The sequence below is a fragment of the Coenobita brevimanus genome, chromosome 77 (assembly GCF_032717465.1).
Source record: "Coenobita brevimanus isolate Jiangsu-jjx chromosome 77, ASM3271746v2, whole genome shotgun sequence".
NCBI lineage: Eukaryota > Metazoa > Arthropoda > Malacostraca > Decapoda > Coenobitidae > Coenobita > Coenobita brevimanus.
In genome coordinates, this window is record NC_137030.1 from 2,832,710 (window position 1) to 2,852,548 (window position 19,839).

At 37.8% G+C, this 19,839-nt stretch overlaps 1 protein-coding gene across 1 annotated transcript in view; it reads left to right on the forward strand.

Moving 5' to 3' along the window:
• LOC145408389 (uncharacterized) overlaps positions 1–19,839 on the forward strand; it is a 47,175-nt gene that overhangs the window by 18,260 nt on the left and 9,076 nt on the right. The window contains exons 4-7 of the mRNA XM_080279116.1: positions 6,332–6,971; positions 7,298–7,317; positions 9,000–9,436; positions 17,858–17,936. Coding sequence (XP_080135242.1) covers positions 6,332–6,971; positions 7,298–7,317; positions 9,000–9,436; positions 17,858–17,936 — 1,176 coding nt within the window. The remainder of the gene's footprint in view (positions 1–6,331; positions 6,972–7,297; positions 7,318–8,999; positions 9,437–17,857; positions 17,937–19,839) is intronic.

The following is a 19,839-nucleotide window of genomic DNA, read 5'->3' on the forward strand; positions in this document are numbered from 1 at the left end:
TATTTAATAATAATAAAACCGGGAGGGCAAAATTGTTATATAAGCCCCAAACTTTTACAGTTATTTATGGAACAATTGTGACTATTACATATGGTAAGATTGCATGCCATGATACAGAGTGCATGAAGCAGTGAGGTAGAAAGAATAAACAATATGTTTTGGCCTCATCATGGCTTTGACAGATGGCACTCAAAACTGGGGGGTCACCCTTCCTTTGCAAAAGTCTTAGTTCAGTAATGTGAACGTTCATCTGGTTGAGAAGAGTTGTACTCCATGAATCTGGTTGATGTCCATTTTAGTTGTTCTTGCTGCCACCAGATGATTTTATGGAACTTAAAAATGGCCTTTTATATTCTAAAGGTTTGTTGCAACTGTATCTGACTCCTCCAGTTTGAAACATCTTTCCTAAGCTGAGTAAAATCATCAGAGAATGGCAAGAATAAAATAAAAATAGATATTTTGGGCTCAGCTGGTCAATATACTAACGTTACTCAGTGTCTGGATGGGAGTGTATTGGAAATAGCAACAATATAAGGTTGAATTCTCTCTGCATTGACTGTATTGTGCAACATGTTGACAGGGAAGGTTTATTTTTTCATATGGCAATGTTTGTTATTCTTGCCAACTAAGTTGTTGATATTTTGACTGTCATTAAAGGGTTATTAAAAGTTAAGTTTCATTTTACCCTGAGTTTTTACTGTTACACAAGCATTTGATAGTGTGATGTTTGAGGAGGCAGGTAAATGAGTGTTGTGTCTTTTGGTGGTCTAGAGGTTTGATCTCTGGAGATGAAATGTTTTGAACACATTATGCTATCAAGGATAGTAGGTTGGCAGTTACCTTTTAAATTTATTGGTATTTGGTAGCCAACCCTCAGTCCCCTTCACCTCAGAGGAGTAATTTGGGGTTGGCTGTGTTATTTCTCTGTGCTTTAGGTTCTTCAAATGAAAGGAATTGTACCTACATCATGAATTTCTGTTTATGGTGATATTTCAGCATTTTTGCCTGGACAGGGACCTTGTAGAATCTATAATTCATGTTCATGCTTCACTTTCAGCAGTTAGGTACTTTGCATGTATTTTTAGCTTTCAGATACTGGTAAAACCCAACTAAGGAAAGAGTGGATTGTGCAAGGGATGTTAGCTCTCCAGTTAATTCTCAGTGTATTGGACTTTGTGGCAAGCCTAATTTGTTAAAAGTTTGATGCAAGTAGACTTTCAGTATTCAGTAAGTCCACATTATATGTCACCTTTTTTGTAGAAATTTTTGCTGTGAAATCCATACTGTTACAGAAAAGTTGTCCCTCAGAGTTGTATTGATGCCTACCAAGATGATTTGCCACTTCCCTGATTTTTTAAATGCCATTTGTATGGGGGGGGAAAAAAAATGGAGACATATTAGAAAACACTCTTAACTGCCCCACCCTCCCCCAAACATACAGTAGTCTCTGAAAGCCAAAAATCCAATTTCCAAAACCTGCACTTTCCAAAATATTTTTGATGTAATATGGGAATGTTGATATCACCTGGCCTCACATGTGTTTCTGGACAAATATAGCAGATGATATAACAAGTTATTCAAAGTACACTTCATTGTATTTACTGTTCATAATACTATAGGGAGGCTTTTCAATTGTCAGTCATCGTCATCAATTTGCTTTCTGAAATATTCCATTTTCCCTAAATCCTTTGGAATCAAGCAATTTGGATATGAGAGTCTGTTCTATATTAAATCCTTGTTTAAAGTTGTTTAATATAAGCTTGTTTTAAGTTGCAAATGAAATAACACATGTTCTTTCTCATGAAGTACTTCATAAGATTACTTGACTTGTGGTGCATTATAAAGTTTTGAGTAGAATGTCATCCTGTCAGTCATTATCCAGAAGCATAGCTTACTTCCAGTCGTTTCACATATCCAAATAATTTAAGTAATGACTGACCGTCTTGACTACTGTCGAATACAAGCAAAACTGCAGGATGAGTTCCAAAATATTTTTTCCTACAACAGGTACTGTTAAATTTGGTGAAATTTATAAATTAGGTATATAGGTGTGATATGGAACTTTGTCAGGTACTTTTTCTGTCATTTACTGTAGCAAAAAGAATGTAGTAAAAGGTAATCCATGTTGAGGGACTAACTGTTCGAGTGAAAAGCCCTGAGTAGCTGTAGCATGCAAATCGGAAACACCATTGAAACATTCACCTAACATTTCACCTCTGTTGCTTATCACTTTCTTCTACTGGATAATACTCCAAAGCTGAGAGAGACTTGGTATGTTGCTCTGCCCATAGATGATTATCTTTGATGCAATGCTTCATGGAGGAAATTGTTAGACTTGCCCTCGTATAACATAGCTGCAGTGGATCAAGTTCAGTATATAAACTTTTGCAAATGACTGTAATAAGTACTGCAAAAAGGACAGTGTATGCATATTACCCCTTTTGCTACAATGACTCTCTCTCTCTCTCTCTCTCTCTCTCTCTCTCTCAACAATTTTATTCAGTTAGGAAAGACTGTGTATTCTGGAGCTGGAGGGGTGGTTAGTAATGGCTACCTCTTCGTCTGGAAAAGCCACTTCTAATCTGAATAAAATAAACTGATAATAACAAGAACAAAATATAGAAGAGTTTACGTAGTGAAGGGTTAATTTGTAAAGACAAATTTAGTATAGCAAAGAATTAGTTACTCAGGATTTTCTTTTGTCTTTGTACTGGATTGAGTTTGATTGAAGAAAAATTGACAGTTAACCAATTCATGTAGGTTACACAATTTTTATTCCAGCTGCTGCCAGGTTATTGTACTTAAATAAGAGGGCACCTTAGAAGTGAAAGGGTTATTGAAGGTCATATCTTACTCTTCCAGTTCATCTGGTAACAGCAAGAATAAAATAGAAGCTATGCCCATGGGCTGATGGAGTTAACTGTTAGAGGGTGTGATAAAGGGAAAGTCCAGTATGGTTGGATTTGTTATTAGTACATTGTGTGATGTTGCAGAACCTAACTTCTGTCCCAGCAGTTACATGTATGCTAATCCATATGTGAGAAAGTGTTTACAGCTTTTTATTTTAATTATTATTTTTATTTATTTATTTATTTATTCTGTGAAGTGGAATTCAGCTAAAGGCCTTGGGAAAGAAAATGAACTTCCTGGCATACCGTTGTTGGACATAATGAACACTGAAAGAGTGATGGAAATTCAGACTGGATGCTCTCTGAAGAGGAAATTGTGTTTGGCCAAGAAAACACAGGACATTGAATTATCTCGCATTGAGGAGAGAAGCCCTTCTCTCCCCTCCCGTCCCCTCCCCTCCCACCCCTCCTTCCATTCTTAACCATTTTAATCTCAGCACATTTTGGATGTCTTCTTGCTTGTTTTTATTCCAATTAGCATAGACGTATCTGTTCATAATTACATTTACCATCAATTGGACTTTATATAGCCTTTTATTCATAAAGTTTCCTCTTCGATAAAAGTTTCAGAAGTGTTCCTGCTTGTTAGCATGTCATCTCCTTGAGTAATCCATTAGCATGTTTAAATTTTTCTAGTTTCTAAATGATATTTTTCTTGTAGATATATGTTTCACCTTTTCTATTTATCTCTGTTTATACGGTAAATTTTAAAAAGTACATTGCAATCGTAAATTATGTTCTCCACTGCCATAGAGATTGATGATTGCAATGTGTACACATGATAAGCATGCTTAATTATTCATGAATTGGCTCTTAAAGGCATCTTACACCCATATGAATTGGGGTTCCTACCTGGACATATTATTAAATCTAAGATCACGAATGCAAAGGTAAATGCCCAGTTTTTGACACTGTTATTGAAACACACTGTGGAAAGTAAAAGAAGTTTGACCTTCCTACTTATGCTGTTAAAATTTGAAAAATGTCAAACCATCCCTGTTCTCACAGGTGTTTGCAATGGACAATCATAAATTAGGGGCATGCCCGTGCCTTCGTGCACTCAGTTATAATAAAATGGGCCACAGAGTCATCTGTTAGAACACCTGGCCGACACTGGCTCTGCCCGGAGCAAGTGTCTGTCGATGATGATTGTCGTTCACACAGTATAGTGGTGATGGTGGCCTGATGGTAGAGATGGTTTGGCCCCCTTGAACCCAGTGTCTCCTATTTTCATGTGATTTTGTTCAGCTTTGGAGAGACGTATTTTACTGAAGGAATTATTGAAGTCTACACCATAATCTTCAAGCTTGAGTAAAATCATTTGGCGATAGCAGAAAAATACAAAACATCCTGGGCAGAAGGGATCAAGGGTCTTATCCCATTGAGGTCAGAATTGAATATACAGTATTCTGATGTAGGTTGTCCAGTTATGTTGGCCAGAATGAAAGTTGGAAGAACAGCAAAGTGCATTTTCCTAGTGCCAGTTTTGACTAGTCAAGAACTGTCTACACTAGTCACATCCCTGCAAGTCACAGGTTACACCTGTTTGTGACCACTGAAATGGCAAGAAGAAAATGCAGCTTTAGGGCTCTATGCTTAAATCTTGAATTGTAAAGTGAACTGCAAAACCCTACTTCTCTATTGTCATTTTTCAAACACCTGTGGTTATTATGTATGGTCTGCCTGCTGCCCACATATTAGAGTGCAGTCAGCAGTAACATAGGAAGGCCATACATGTTTTGTCTGATTTACTTGCTTTGGAAATTATCGCTGATAATAGGAAGCTCACATTCCACTTCGTGGGATTGTGTTTAAGCGTATGACCATTAGTTTCATGGGCCCCCCCATTCTGGACATTCTGTTTTTCACTGCCAGACATAATGTAGATGACAGAAATGGAATCTTCCAACTTTTACCCTGGCCAACATGTTCAGCAGTGTTAGAATACTGGTTGTTTTATAAGTGATTTTGGAGATTTCATAACACATGTTCTTTTGCAAATTAATCTTCACTTTACACCAGTTTCCTCTTGTATGTTGTTGATGTTAAATTGGCAGTGTACAAGAGAATGTTAAGGTTTACTCTGTAAAAGGAATCTCAACTCCTTTACCACTTAGATTTGACTCTGTGTCCAATTTTTGACCTCAGTGGAATGAGACCTGTACAGTAGCTGTTGTTGGTGATCATGGCAGTAGAACCTGATAATGGGTTGTGGTAGTGGTGGTAGAATCCTGATGATAATGGTGGCAGAACCTTGATGATTGGTAGTGATGAACACAGTTGATATTATTGGTAGAACCCTGTTGATGATGAGCACTGGTGATAGAACTTGAGTGGTATGGTATTTCTTGTTGAACCCCAGTGTTACTGTAATTTGGGTGACATCCTTTGTTCTTGCTGCTTCCAAATGATTTTATTCAGCTTAGTAAACAGTCTTCGTAGGGACAGAGTTCGTTAAAGCAATAGCTAACCTTCACTTTTTTTACAGTCTTCCTTGAACTGAAGAAAAATTTCAAGAATAAGATCAGCATTGTTTTGAAAAAGTATGTCTTTTAGCCTTGGTGATATCCTTTCAAGTTTTATTTATGCTGATGCCGGATGATTTTGTTCAACTTTAGAATAAGCCCTTTATATTGAAGGGACCCCTCAGGACCTGTGAAACATGGCTTGAATGTGCATAGTTGAGCTGCCCACCCTACTGAGTTCAGGCATAAGTAAACTTGCAGTTACAGTACATGCATATGTTAAAGCTTTGTCAGTTACAGTAATACATCACATAACAACACTTTGTGTGTTTCTAAAAACTACCATGTTCATTGAAGATTGCATTATAAGGATTTTCGTTCACACAAGAAAGTTTGATAATAAAGAATTGCATTCAGGGTGGCAAGCAATTATGAGAATAATGCTGAGACTGGGTGTATCAGTGTGTGTATTAAATATTAAAAGGCCTTAAGAAAGTTAGAGAAGTGATATTATAATGAAATCTGTGCTAGTATATCAACCCTGACCCCTTCACAGCACCTGGAATAATGGTGTGCTATTTGAAAAGAGTTCGGGTGTAGATTAACATCTTTATTGTGAGAAACATATTAAGTGAACTTTTCTTAAATGAGGGATTGCTGTATTCTCCAGTTCAGTGTACTTGACTGTATATCTTAAGCTGAATAAAATCATCAGGAAACTGCAAAAATAATATGAAAAAGACATCCCAAGGCTTAGTGGATGAACCACCTGATTCTGATGATGTATTTTAAAATCATCTTGAGATAGTAAGAGTAACATGAAAAGGATGTCTCTGAACTCAGTGGGTTTCAGATGGTGAGATACTGGTGGTGGTGGTAATGGTGGCTGCACTACGTTGGCACAAAAGTAGTTGTGTTGGTTTCTGCCGCTACTGAAAGAGCATCTCTGTGTTTCAGGACACCTCATGCCTCAGAGTCCACAATGTGATGCAACTTCTCGCCGCTTTTATCATGACCACCTGCCCTTCTCCTCTGCTGCTTCCTCCTATTCCTTTTCCCCTCCCTCCCCACCCCCCCTCGAGCATCCCTCAGACATCCTATACTTGTCTCGGCTGAGAGGTCTCGGCATTGGTCAGCCAGAATCAGTCAACCATCTGCAATTGTTGTCTCGTGTCCTGACACAGACACAGAGTGCCATAGCCAACACCCGGGCTGGTGAGCTGGCAGGCGGTGACCAGAATCCTCTGGACCTGACATATGGTTCACCCTTCAACAACACTGAAACGAAACCCTATCCATACTTTGCCACATTATCCAGCCAAACCAAAGTCACCCAGACCACCAACAATGACAAGCATACTGGTCAAGAACAAAATGTTCCCCTTGTAGCAGCCACAAGCAGCACTAATGGTGGAATCTATATTTGTTCGCGCTGTGGTAAGGGTTATGGAGTGCGGCGCTCTCTCCACCGCCACCAAAAGTTTGAGTGTGGAGTGGAACCTAAGTTCACATGTCCTGTGTGCCATAAGAAATGTACCCACAAGTTCAACCTCAAGCAACACATGCTGTCACATGCAAAATATGAAGCAAAGCATATGTGATGAAACACAATGCTACAGTACCTGCTTATTAACCCCTTCAGTCTGATTATTTTTTGTTTTGTTTTCACCAGACAGCATTGTTCACCTTGGTAGATCCCCCTGGCAGTGAAGGAATTTAGGAGTGCTGTAGTATAACCCCCAAAGTTTGATAATTATCTCCTTAGCCAAATGAAAGTTTCTGGATGTAGCAAGAATATAAATTAATTTTGCTGATGTCTCTTTCGTCTGACAAAATAATAATGAAGGAATAGATGATAAGCAAAGTACATTAAAGTAAATTCCATATATTTTGACTCCTAATATTTTGTCTTCTGTATTCCAGCTTTGACGCTCAAAACTTAGGTAAAAGTGATGTATAAATGGCAGACTTTGATGGGATGTATCTAACTTAATGTCAGTACAATAAATCAACCCTCTGAAATTATAATTCATAAGGGTTAGCAAAACTTAAGCTGGAAAAGGTGTCCATGCCACTTAAGTCAACATCATATTGTGTTTTGTTTCATAGTGTCATAAATTATTCAGTTGAAAGCTTAATACCCACAAAAAGAAAAGTTAATTCCTTCAGTTAGGCAGTGTATTACATATTTTATTCTTACTCGCTTCAGGTGATTTTTTTTTTTTTACCCATAGTGAGGGGATTATACAACTTTCATTAACTCCTTCACTACCAGGGCATCCTCTGAAGTTGAGTAAACTTGTCTGGTTGTGGCAAGAATATAATTAAAATGTTGTACCGTATATCTGATTGAAGATGACCCAGATTTCAAAATATATCTTAAGTCTTAAAAATATCAAGCCAAGTGTTATGCATGCCTTACGTTAATTCATGAAGTATATGACAGTAATTTGGTGTACATGGGAGTTGTACAAGTGATATATTTCCATTTGATCTCATAAGTTGGTTGTGATTAGACTTTAGTATTGATTAGCCCTTGCAATATGGCACCTTCATCCTTGTTTTGTTTTTGGTACAGCCAGATGATTTCATTCAGTGTAGGAGTGATGAAGGATTTGTTATACTCTCCATTAATTCCCTCAGTATGGATAGAACATCTGGAGGTAGCAAAAATAAAACTAATTTTTATTATCATACTGCAGAGGTCTAATTTCTCAGTGATACATTCTTTTCACTTATGATCTCAACTTTGTGATCTAGATGTTTATTAATACATTATTTTGTATGAAATTTGTATTTATATTTGCTTGGCTTTACAATGTAACTCAATGATCTCATTTGTTTTTGTGCAATGGTCCTTATGGTCAAAGACCTGTTGGATACTGTCATTCTTTACAGTATTTTATTTTTGTACTTTTATAATGGCTGTGTTAATTGTGTATGATGTTTTTCCTTAGTTTGTAGTAGATTTGCTTAAGGGCTTTGTAATGTTACTGGTTTATGATATTTTTACTTTAATAGACAATACAGTATATGTTAAGGAAGTTCGTTGCTCATTTTTTGATATGTTGGGCCTATTTTGCATATTTTATTCTTCTGGTTTGTTTTTCGTCTAGTGGTGTATATTTTAGGACTTTGAAGAGTTACTTTTCTTGAGTGGTGTTTGGATGCAGACTCTGCATGGCTTATCATAATTCTTGTCAACCCGATCCACCTCAAAGGCTCTCTCCCACCCCGCTATTGTCTGCATGAATAAGCCTAGCTATTCAGTTCCTCCCCCATCGTATTAACTTACACTGGGGTAAGAACTCTAGCTAAGCCCCCCAAATTAAAGAAAAGAAAGCTCGTACCTGTGCAGCGAGTCCTTTTTATAAGTATCCCCTTCAGATTTTTTTTCCTTTTTCATGTCTTCTGGAAATTACATAATAATTACCCACAAGTTTTATTGCAGTTTATAAAGCTAATTTGCCACTTCACCCAATGTCATTACCAGTTGTATGAAAAACATTGGTATTTTGCAACAACTACCTTATATGCTATGAGGACTTGCTGTACTGTAGATCAAACCTGTGCACACTCTTACACCTTTTTTCAACCTGCTAACCCAACCTGTGTTTCCTTACAGATTACTTGCGCGCTTATAACTTTGTGCGAGCTGGTTTCCCAGGGTTGTTGACCCCCCGAATGTCCACAGACATCTTGACCAGACCTGCCCCTATAGCACTCCCCCTGATCCTCAAAGGTCGAGGAGATTATAAAGTAAGCCCCAAGGCACCCATGGGGTACCCCTACTCAGACAATCCAAAACAGTTTGCATGTGAGAAGTGTGGCCGGACTTATGCCTCCACCGGCAACCTCAAACGGCACAAGAAGTATGAGTGTGGAGTTGAGCCCCAGTTCTCTTGTCCCATCTGCAAAAAAAAGTTCCAGCACCGGCACAGTGTCAAAATTCACGTCTTCTCGACTCACCGCAGCGAGGCAGGGGAGGGCGGTGTTCCAGACTCCTCAAAAGACTCACCTGCCATGTTCCCATCCTCAGAGGGAATGGCAGCAGTGGGTCCGGTACCCTGCAAAGACGAGTTCTTCCCAATCCCTCAGGAGGCAAATGCACCAACCTCACAAAATCAAGACAGTTAATTAATTGGGGGAAAATGTCAGTGAAGTCTTTGAATCCAAGGACATATTATTTAGTTTATTTTTGTTACCTCCAGGTGAATGTATCTGTCATGAGATAGCACAAATAAATTAACAAGGTACGTTATTGAATTCAAGGAGTTCATCTTACAAAGAGGGAGGCATAAACTTAGTTGATGTTATGCTCAGACTGTCATGCTCCAGGACTGAGCAGATTGTATCCAGATTTTATATATAGCAACTCTACATTTCCAGGTGTTTAGGAGTCAGATAGGAAGTGGTCGAGTGACTTTCGAATCTTTCATTGAATGGTATCCTTAAAGCTATATTTGTATTTTCTTTTTGAAACGGAAGGTAAGACATTGTTAGTTTTTATTATAAGAGTGGAACTGCACACATAGACTCCGTAAGATTATTTTATTCAAATTCACCATCTTGGTATTGGGAACCTGATGGTTGTCTGTGATTTAGTGTTGCATAGAGACTTGCAGTAATGACTGGGTGTTTCTATCTCGCATAGACACTTGCTGAATAGAGTGGACGTGTCTCTGGGGGCTAAATTAATGCAATATACAAAGTTGGGGAGTCATGTGAAAAGGGTGGATGTGTGCTATTTGGGGGCCAAATTAACCCATCATGCAAAGTTAGGGAGACTTGCTGGAAAGGGTGGATGTCTGCCATGACTCTTACAAGTCAGTGGTTGCTATGGTGACCTGACCTGGTTAACCCTACCACTACATTAAAGTTTCACCATTAGTTTATTCTTGCTGCCTTTGACAGTTTTATTCAGCATTGGAAATTTTTAAATAATGAAGGGGTTAAAGGAGAGATACAAGCCCCTTTTGCTGTGGGATATTTCCCCTAACCTTAAATTGTCACCATATTGAATGCAGTTAATGCTTGTAAATATCAACATCCTTTGTGGTTTGGGTGAAATAGAACCTTGTGACAAAACTTAGTTTCTTAAAAGTAAGATCTTTTGCCCAGTGACTCTGAGTACATCTTTTAAATATTATACTTGACATCTGACAATTTTATTTAGCCAAGGATAGAATTTTTAAACTTCAGAGGATAGATATAGCAATGATAAATACCTCCAAAGTGAGGTGGCCTTTCCTAAACTGAGTAAAATCATGTTGTAACAGCAAGAATAAACTAAAAAGAACATCACTCAGATTGAAGGGGTCTTCAGTGTTGAGGTGTCCATCAGTTTATGTTCATTGTTTAGGCCAGTGATGATAATCAGCAGACACGAGCGACACCAAGCATTTTGATAACATCCAGTATTAGTCTGTGTGTGCAAATGGTAATGCACTGCCAAGATATAAGCAACACTATATGGAGAGTAAAGTATTTTTTCTGTCTGAGATTATTGTTACTATTATATTTTGAGGTTTAATAGTTTGTGTAATAGTATGAAAAAATTATTCTTATTGTATTACAACAGAGCTGTTGATAGCTCTGTCAAGTATTATACATTACTGACATCCTTACCAGTTCCTATAGGTGGTGCATTTCTTGTATTTAAGTGTATATGTGTATGAATATTGGTTACTTGTTGTCTGGTTCAGAATGTTGAAAGAAGAGAAGCTTAGTGTAAGTTTTATCAATTTAATCCTTTGGCCGTGGTGGTTTTCTATAAGGTGAGTGAGGTAATTCAGAAGGAATAGTATCCAGAGTTCTTTCTTCATTGCCGGAGTGGTAATTTTGACATTTTCATATACAATATATTTTTGGTGGTCTAGATTTTATTTCAGCAAGATAAAATAATTTAATATCAGCTATAATAAGATGCAAAGTAGGTATTTCACAGCCAAAGGGTTAAAGAAAGCGCAGGAAAACCGGTGCCGTGTTCCTGTTTGGGTTACTTTGATGTTGAGGCCCTGTGGTTTTAGATGGCTGGACAACCTCACCGTTTCTAGTTGAAGTTCCATCTACCTTGCTAATGCCTGGGCTGTATAGAGAGAACTTCATATATCCCTTATTGTGTTCTCCTTAATTTTTTTTCATCAGGCCACAACCAGTTTTTTTTTTTTTTTTTTTTTTTTTTTTTTTTTTTTTTTTTATAGATTGATTGTATTGAAGGGGTTAATAAAAGCTGTTTCTAACTTTCCAGTTTGAAAAGTTTCTCCTTAGTTGAATGCAACATTTACAAGTAGCAAGAATTAAAACAAGTAAGGTGGCACTATATTAAAGGATTTAATGCCTTAAGTATGGTGACATCGTTGTAACTTGCTACCACTGGACAGTTACATTCAGGTTAGGGGAAATATCTCAGTTAATGGGCTAGAAGCAGTTTCCGCTAACCGTTTCATTATAAGATGTCTGTCAGAAACTGAAGAAAATCATTTGGCAGTTGCAGGATTAAGGAATGAAAGACTAGTGAACTGAAGGGGTTAATTGAAATGTCTGTTAGAACTTGTGTTTTACAAGCTCAGTTGAGGTGGGATAGCTAGTGTACAGCACAAGTCCTAACAAGTTAGGTGAATTTAGAAGCAGACTTACAAGTCAGTATTGGCAAAATGCATTTTTTTTTTTTTTTTTTCCCCCCCATGCAGTATCAGTTATGTTGATACCATATACAGTGTTAAGTGCTTGAAGTATGAGTTCATGTAAAGAAGCCAGTAGTAAATTCATTTGGATTATACAGTAATTTGGATCCAGAACACATCATACTTGAAGTAAGACTCTTTTAGCAGTCATAAAGGATCTCCATGGACCCAGCAGACCAGACTCTCTTGTATTTATCACATACATCCAAAGTTATTACAGTAGATTTTTTTTTTTAATAAAAAATTTAATATGCTGGACTTAAGGAAATTACCATTTACATGCATTTTCTTTGGCCATAGAACTAAGTAGATTATACAGTATATACAGCAAAGGTATTGATTGGGGCTCTTAAACATTACTTCATGTGCTGTCCCATCAGTGGTGCCTTGTACTAAGTGCTAAGTCATACAACCAAAAGGGATATCCTTGCACCCTACACTGGCTAATGATAACTTTGCTCTGAAGATCAGTAGAGTGGTTGGTGCATTAAAATCACCAGTTTAGTTTTTCATGATCAACTATTAGAACAGCTGAACTGAAATGGAGTATAAACTAAGAAGAAATAACATTCCATGTTGGATGATGAACTTTTACCTTTTTATGTACCTTTACAGTATTTTCTGTCATCAGTAACTTTTTGTAAAACGTTAAGGAAATCATCAAAGATATTTGATTATATTTGCTCAGTTTACAACAGCAATTTCCAGTTTAGTCCGGGGGTTAAGGGAAAACAGTAAATCATAAATTCATGGGAAATAAGAACTGTAGTAGTATACAAAGTACAGTACCTGTAAATACAACACAGTAAGAGAAGTAAGCCAATTAGCTCATATTGAGATCGATAACAAACTGTCAGACTTTTATAGGATTTTTTTACTGTAAGGGAGATTCAACATGAGTTGTCTAGTAATGCCATTGTTGTAACCTAATCAAGGGGACCTATACAAGAACAGGACACCGGTGACCCTGTGGACGTAGATAAGTAAAGAGACCAGCCATGTTGTGTGTTAGTGAGGGTACAGGACAGTGCAGGGCAAGAGAGGATCAGTCATGTTAACAATTCTAGTACAGTAACACCTCCATAAGACGGATGGAATAACATTTTTTATTTTCTCTCATAAGATTGAATCAGACAAAATGTTTATACAGGCATTTTTCAAAGAGCTATTTCATAAATTTCAGGTTTTATCCATAGACCATTCATAAGTTTGTATAATTAGAAGTTCCCATTCCCTAATCAACAGCATTGATAAGTAGTCAGTAGTGTTGTGAGAAATTTTTGACTTCTGGATAGGTTGGGTTAATTTGCTTGAAATCTTGGTTTGAAAATGCGCAGAACAGCGAGAGCCTTTTGTGCACTGGAATGAAAATTATTATATCCTGCCAGAACAAGTAGTTCCCTCAAGCCAATATTTACAGTCGTAATGGACATGCTTCCGTCTGAATCTGACTAAATACTGTAGTGTAATGTGGTTCTTCCCAAACAGTGCATCAGATGATGGGAGAATATCTTATTGACAGTGATGGAAGACTTGGTATGTATCACATCAGTATCTACAATAGTGACTGGTCATTTTAAAAAGTCAGTGTTGAATATACAGTATTATGACTACAGATTTATGAAAATAATCAAGCAGTTAGGCATATGGTATGCCAGATGTTTTTGTAAAGCATCATTTAAGGAGGACATAACTGAGGCATTCATTCAAAAAGAGGGAAGAAAATTTGAGCATTTACCAAATATAACTCAGCTTATACAGCATTGTCTGCATAAATTTCAGTGTAAAATTATGGACTTTTCACACACCACTGTCATCTTATCTTATATTCGGTGCTGGTGTTAGGAAACTAATGGGGTCTTTTATATTTCATCATTGTTTCATGTAATTCTCAAGTATGCAATTGGAAGTTTATGAAAGACCTCCGAAGATGAGTTTCCCTGTATTGGTGTGTATACTGGATACTGAATAAGTTCATGCAGAAATTTCTCTAGTTTGACCCCCCCCCCCCCCCCCCCAAAAAAAAAAAAAAAAAAAATCCTGTTTTAATGGAGGAGTTACTGTACCAGCCTCTTTCTAGTAAGTAAGTTATATTCATGGAAGCATTTATGCAGTGCCCTATTTTTAAATAATGTCTCAGGGATTACTTTTACTGTACCAAACTTGGGCACTTTTTCATTACCACATCCCATAGTGTTTTGCAGGTGAAATAAGAGGTCGAATTCTAAGTGGCTTTGGAGATTTAGTAGCATCTCATCCCTAGTGGTTAATTCGGCACATTACTCTTATCCTTTGTGTGGTTCTGGAGAGGGTTTGCCTTCATGTGGTGGCACTGATATAACCAGGTCACTCAACGGCCTGGTTATACAAACTTCCCTCATCTACTTCCCCCTCACCCAAACGGAGGATGTGAACTGCAACAGATTACATTAAGTTTGCGTCCACCAGGTTTATATATCAGTAGTTACCACTACTACTGATATCCTTTTGTATGTTATTGATGCAAGATATGTTGATATAAAAACAGTTACTGTATATCATATTACTGTACAGAACTGCAAAGCAGTAATTAACTAGTTATTCTGCACATTGCCCTTCAGTATCCTTTTGTAAGATGAGAGTCATACTGATATCAGAACAGTAATGGCATTCTAGAGAACTTTAAGCTGTAATAAGCAAAAAAATCTTTGAGGAAGAGTTGGTGCAAAGCCTCTGATGCCACTTAGAGTTCAGCCCAAGTTCCTGCCACCAGACTCAGGGTATAAGTACAAATGTAACCACACCATTCATTCCAGTGAAGGAAATTGCCTGTTAATTAGAAACTTTGAATAGGGAAAACTCTTACTTAGTTGTGCCAGTATAGCTTAAACAGTAGATGTATGGTAATATGTGGAATTAACAAGCAGGAGTACTAATATATTGATTATAGTTTTTTTTTCTTTTTTAAGGCAGTTCCAGCCATCACTCACTTCATTTGATTTTAGACAGTTTGGTTTTACTTTAGAGCCATTTATGCAATATCTATTACACTCAGACTCTCATCTTGACTCTTCTCATCTTTCCTCAACCTTTGCCCATATTATGAGTCTTAGTATCATTTAGACTTAATGCCGCTGTGTTTGCATATGTCTGTGAATCCACGTGAATGAACTGGAGTAGCCTTGTAATTCTGGTTTGGCTAAAAATTTGCTCCCTAACATTTTCATGAAGTTACAATAATCTGTCATGGGAGTGACTGCCCAATTTCAGGGAAGGAATTGCACTATTTTAAATTACAGCTTCTTTCATCAACCTGTTAGATTGCGTCTCTTCCACTATAGTAATGTAATTGTGGGCGTAAGGGATGTGTAGGTTGCAGATGGGGGATGACAAGGCTAGGCATAGGATTATCCATTCAGTATTATAACAGAACTGACCCACTTAATGGTTACTATGAATACATAAATGTGTGTATAAGGGATGTGTAGGTTGCAGAGGGGGGTTGATAAGGCTAGGTTTAGGTAATGTCCATGCAGTATTTAACAGAGGATGGAGGGTCAAAGACTGACGAAGAGAGTGTATGTGAGTGAGGTGGAGGGGGAAAGAGGGAGGGGGAGGCCGAGGATGAGATGGAGAGGGGGTGGAGAGGTATATGAGAGAGGGGGGTGTGAGTTGGGAGCAGGGGAGTGAAATGGCGGGGGACAGGGCGGCTTGGAGGCGATTTGTTTGTGGCCACCCCAAACGGGATTGAGGCGTCTGGCAATAGATAGATAGATAGATAGACTCGGTTATCTACCTGTCTATTGCCAGACACCTTAATCCCGTAAGGGGTGGCCACAGACAAAGTGCCTCCATGTCATCTGGTCCCCCACCATTTCACTGCCCTGCTCCCAGCTCACACTTCCCTCTCTCATACACTTCTCTACTTCATCCCTCCCTTTCATCCTTGGCTTCCCCCTCCCTCTCCCCCCTTCCACCTCACTCACATACACTCTACTCATTAGTCTCTTGCCCTCAATCCTCTCCACATGGCCAAACCACCTCAACGTATTTCTCATTCGTTGGTTACTGTAAATGCATAAATGTTCGTTGCAACTCGCCAGTTTCAGCACTAAGACTCCACTCATTTAATTCTCCTCACCTCATACCTCCCATAACCCCTTGCAGACACTGTTACCAAGGCAAAGATTGTACCTTTCCTTCCACTAGCATTGAACTAGCCAAGGCTGTCACAGTACCACAAACAGTAAGCCAACATTTCTGATATTTCTAATGTCTTTCTCCTCCAGACTAATGGGGTTTGCATCTGTTTGGGGTCAACAGTCATTAAAGGGGGAGGGGGGGGAATGCTGCCACTATATAGAGTTTATCTGGTGGAGTGAGTTAATGAACTGAAGTTGTAATGTGAAGTTCATTTGATTACTCTTTGTTAACATATTTACTCCTTATAAGTACTATGCAGTCATATAAACTACTTATTCAAGCATAAACAATTAGGTACTCATAATTTTTTCTGATGTCTGGGACTCCTAAGTCTTTTCAGATAAGATCCAGAGAAAGAATGATGTAGAGTTTCTCACACATGGTCCGAAATGTAGCATGAGATAGCCTTACTATGATGTATATTCAGAGTTCATATAATTCATGATGATTTTTACAATAGTTTAATAGTAAACATGTCGGTAGATGATCTCAGAGGTTTGGGCTAAGCTCTGTATATTGTCTAGAATGCTTGATGTATATCCTCAGTTCCACTGCAGTAAGCACAGTTCTCACATTCATTTTGGGTTTTATGTATTCTGCAGTACCTGTGAAAGAGTCTTTGCCTCTCAGTGTTTGGCATGATTCAGCATCTGAATCATGTTTGGCATATTTCAGCACCTTCGAGGAAATTTCATATTCTTCAGAATTGGAATGTCAGAATTGTAAATTATTTTCAAGCTTAATTAACTGAAGCTTCATGGTGCTGATGAGCTAATACATTCCTTGAGAGTAGTGGCCTAGAATTGTCTAGTCAAGAAAGACTAATTCTCTATTCAGACCATGTGAGAGTATTAGAGCCTGTACAAGGCTGGAGCATCAGGAAAAATAGTTTGTTATAATAATGACCCCTATTACAATTTCCGAACATATGCTAATGCTATCATAGGAAACTTTGGCCATGAAGGTATTCATGATAGTCACCCCTTCTGGAAGTACAGCATCTGGCATCAGATGGATAAGACAGAATTTATATTGGAATCTGTCCTACAGGAAATTGGTGTTTAAACACACACCTTTGCAAGGCTGCATAGATAAAAAGGAGAGACTTTACTAAAGACAGAGTACTGTAGCTTTTTTAGGTTAAGAAATATCGTATTACATTAGGACAAAACAATTAGTCTTGTCAGCAAAGTGAGAGAGAGACTGGAACTGTTATAAAAGAATTAGTCCCCCAAGTCCTCAGGAATGACAATGTTACCCACTATTTTTTTGTAGTTTCATGTATGCCTGCCACAGCAAGTATTACCTGTGTGGGCTCTGTGCTGTGTATAGGGCCTTCCCATAGCCACGTCATACTAGTCATGTTCTGAATCCTAGGGCACCGCAGCCACCCAGGAGCTTTGTACTGTATTATGCTGTATATTGGCTGTGGTGCCCCTGTATTGTAATGTGTTTATATTTTGGGTATGGTTTATACAGTAGTTAAACAGTTTTAGAATCACATGTACTATATCTGGTAGTTGACAATCAAGTCCAAAGATTTCTCTCATGTTTCAAGTGGGACATATTGCAGACCAATCTAGTATAAGTCTGATTTTCAGATTGTCTATTACAGCCAGTAAGGAAACTTGTCTTTGTTAAGAAGTTTATCCAGTTTAAGAAGCTAAGTGATGCCAAGGAGTATTTATATGCTTGTTAGTCATTGTTACTTAATTCTATGGGCAGGGTTACCCTGTTATTTCAGTAACTTAACTACGGCATGTCAGTACTACTATACTTATTTTTGTACACCTGCCCAAAATATTCTTTAACCCCAAAGTTCCTCAATATTGTGACTGTTATTGTAATTAATACGGGTTAAAACGCCCCAGTCAGTGACTGCCTTTCACAGGTTTGAACCCCCAAGAGGTGACAGGTTTTCCTAACGTGTAATGCCACCAAGGGCTAGTTATGTACAGCATGTTGCATAGTTTGTTGTTAGAACTGCATATACACTTGGAGAGAACGAAAATGGAATTATGGCCACAACTGTACCATTATATGTACCGGACTGTGGTAATCTAGCCTCAGGCCTCTGCACCTTGGAGGGGGTAGTATGGGATCGGCTGTTACCATGCACATCTCCTCCTGACTTAACCTGATGCCCTGATACAAATTTGCCTAACCTGCTCTGCACTGTCGTCTTGTATAAGTCAACCTAAGCTGGTTCCCTCCAAAATCTGAATATCTTAAGTCCTTGCTATAAGTACAGACAGTCCTTCTTGTAAGTTGAGGATGTGTTCCAGAATATCACAACTTCATCCATACAACTGTTATTATAAATTTGGTAAAACTGGGAAATCAGTTTTATTAGATATCAGTGAGACTCTGCTAAGAACACTTACTGTAGTTTATTGTGACAGTGGCAAAGGAGGATGTTAAAAAAAGGTGCCTGGTAGTGAGAATGCACTGCCGTTTTTGTAATATTTGCCTTTAAGTTCACCTTAAACTGCAGAAAAATTGCTTATTAAAGTTTCATCATTACCTTTATGAGTACAGTGGAATTGTCAGTGTCCCCTAAATTGCAGCAAAGTACTAGTTTTGGAAAGAGCTGATATTTTGGAACACACGTCAGGCATAATAAAGACTGGCTGTAGTGTTTTTTGAAGCACCTGAACTTATGTGGTAGAAAGTAGGAAAATAGGCCAGGTTTATCTCTATAAATTTTCTTTTTACCATTGATTTGAAATGCACATGAAAGTCTTGGCGCTATTTTTGCATTTTCTATGTCCACTAGCTTTAGTGTTGATGTTGCTGTGCCACAACTTCATTATTTTTGTGGCAGTGCTCAAAATTGTTGTATTGATTGGCCTGTATTGACCTGTAGTTACCTGTGTATGTATTGGACACAGAGTTGTTTTGTCCATGCACAGCAATTATCAAGAATTTTTAGATTAATATCATTTTCAATTTACAGTATTGTAACTTTTATCTTAGAAAGAATATTTATATTCAAATCCAGTGAAAATACCGTAAGTTAGCCAAGTTACGCCCAGTGGACACATAATTGCAAATCAAGAGTTGTCCAGAATCATGGTATGCCTTATAATGAAAGTTCCTGATATTAGGGTCAGTGGCAATTTGCTGACTTAATCTACTAAAATTAAGTCAAACCTACTTTGATATAAAAGGTGCTGCTGAAACTCCATTCTTGAGCCATTTATTTGCCCTAAATGTTAAATATATATATATACAGTATATGAGTTTTTATCAGCATCTTGTGAATTAATGTAGTTAATAGCTCTGCTTTAATTATATAGCTGCCAACCTGTAACTTTGTTGTGATTGAAACTTACGATCTCGTATTGCCAGCCATTTTATTTACTTTTTTATTTTATTTTTTTTAATAACCTGAAGACTGTTACCAATTTAGTACAACCACATGACCTCAGTACAAACGTTGCCTCTGTGACCCTAATGTTGCTCACTTGCCTAACATAGTGCAGTACAGTACAGTGTTTATGTTAACAGTGGGTCCTCTTAATGCTTAGATTTCTTTGATTCTTATTTTAATTTTATCCTTTGAATTTTCAAGTTGTTCAGCATTTTAGAGTTTCA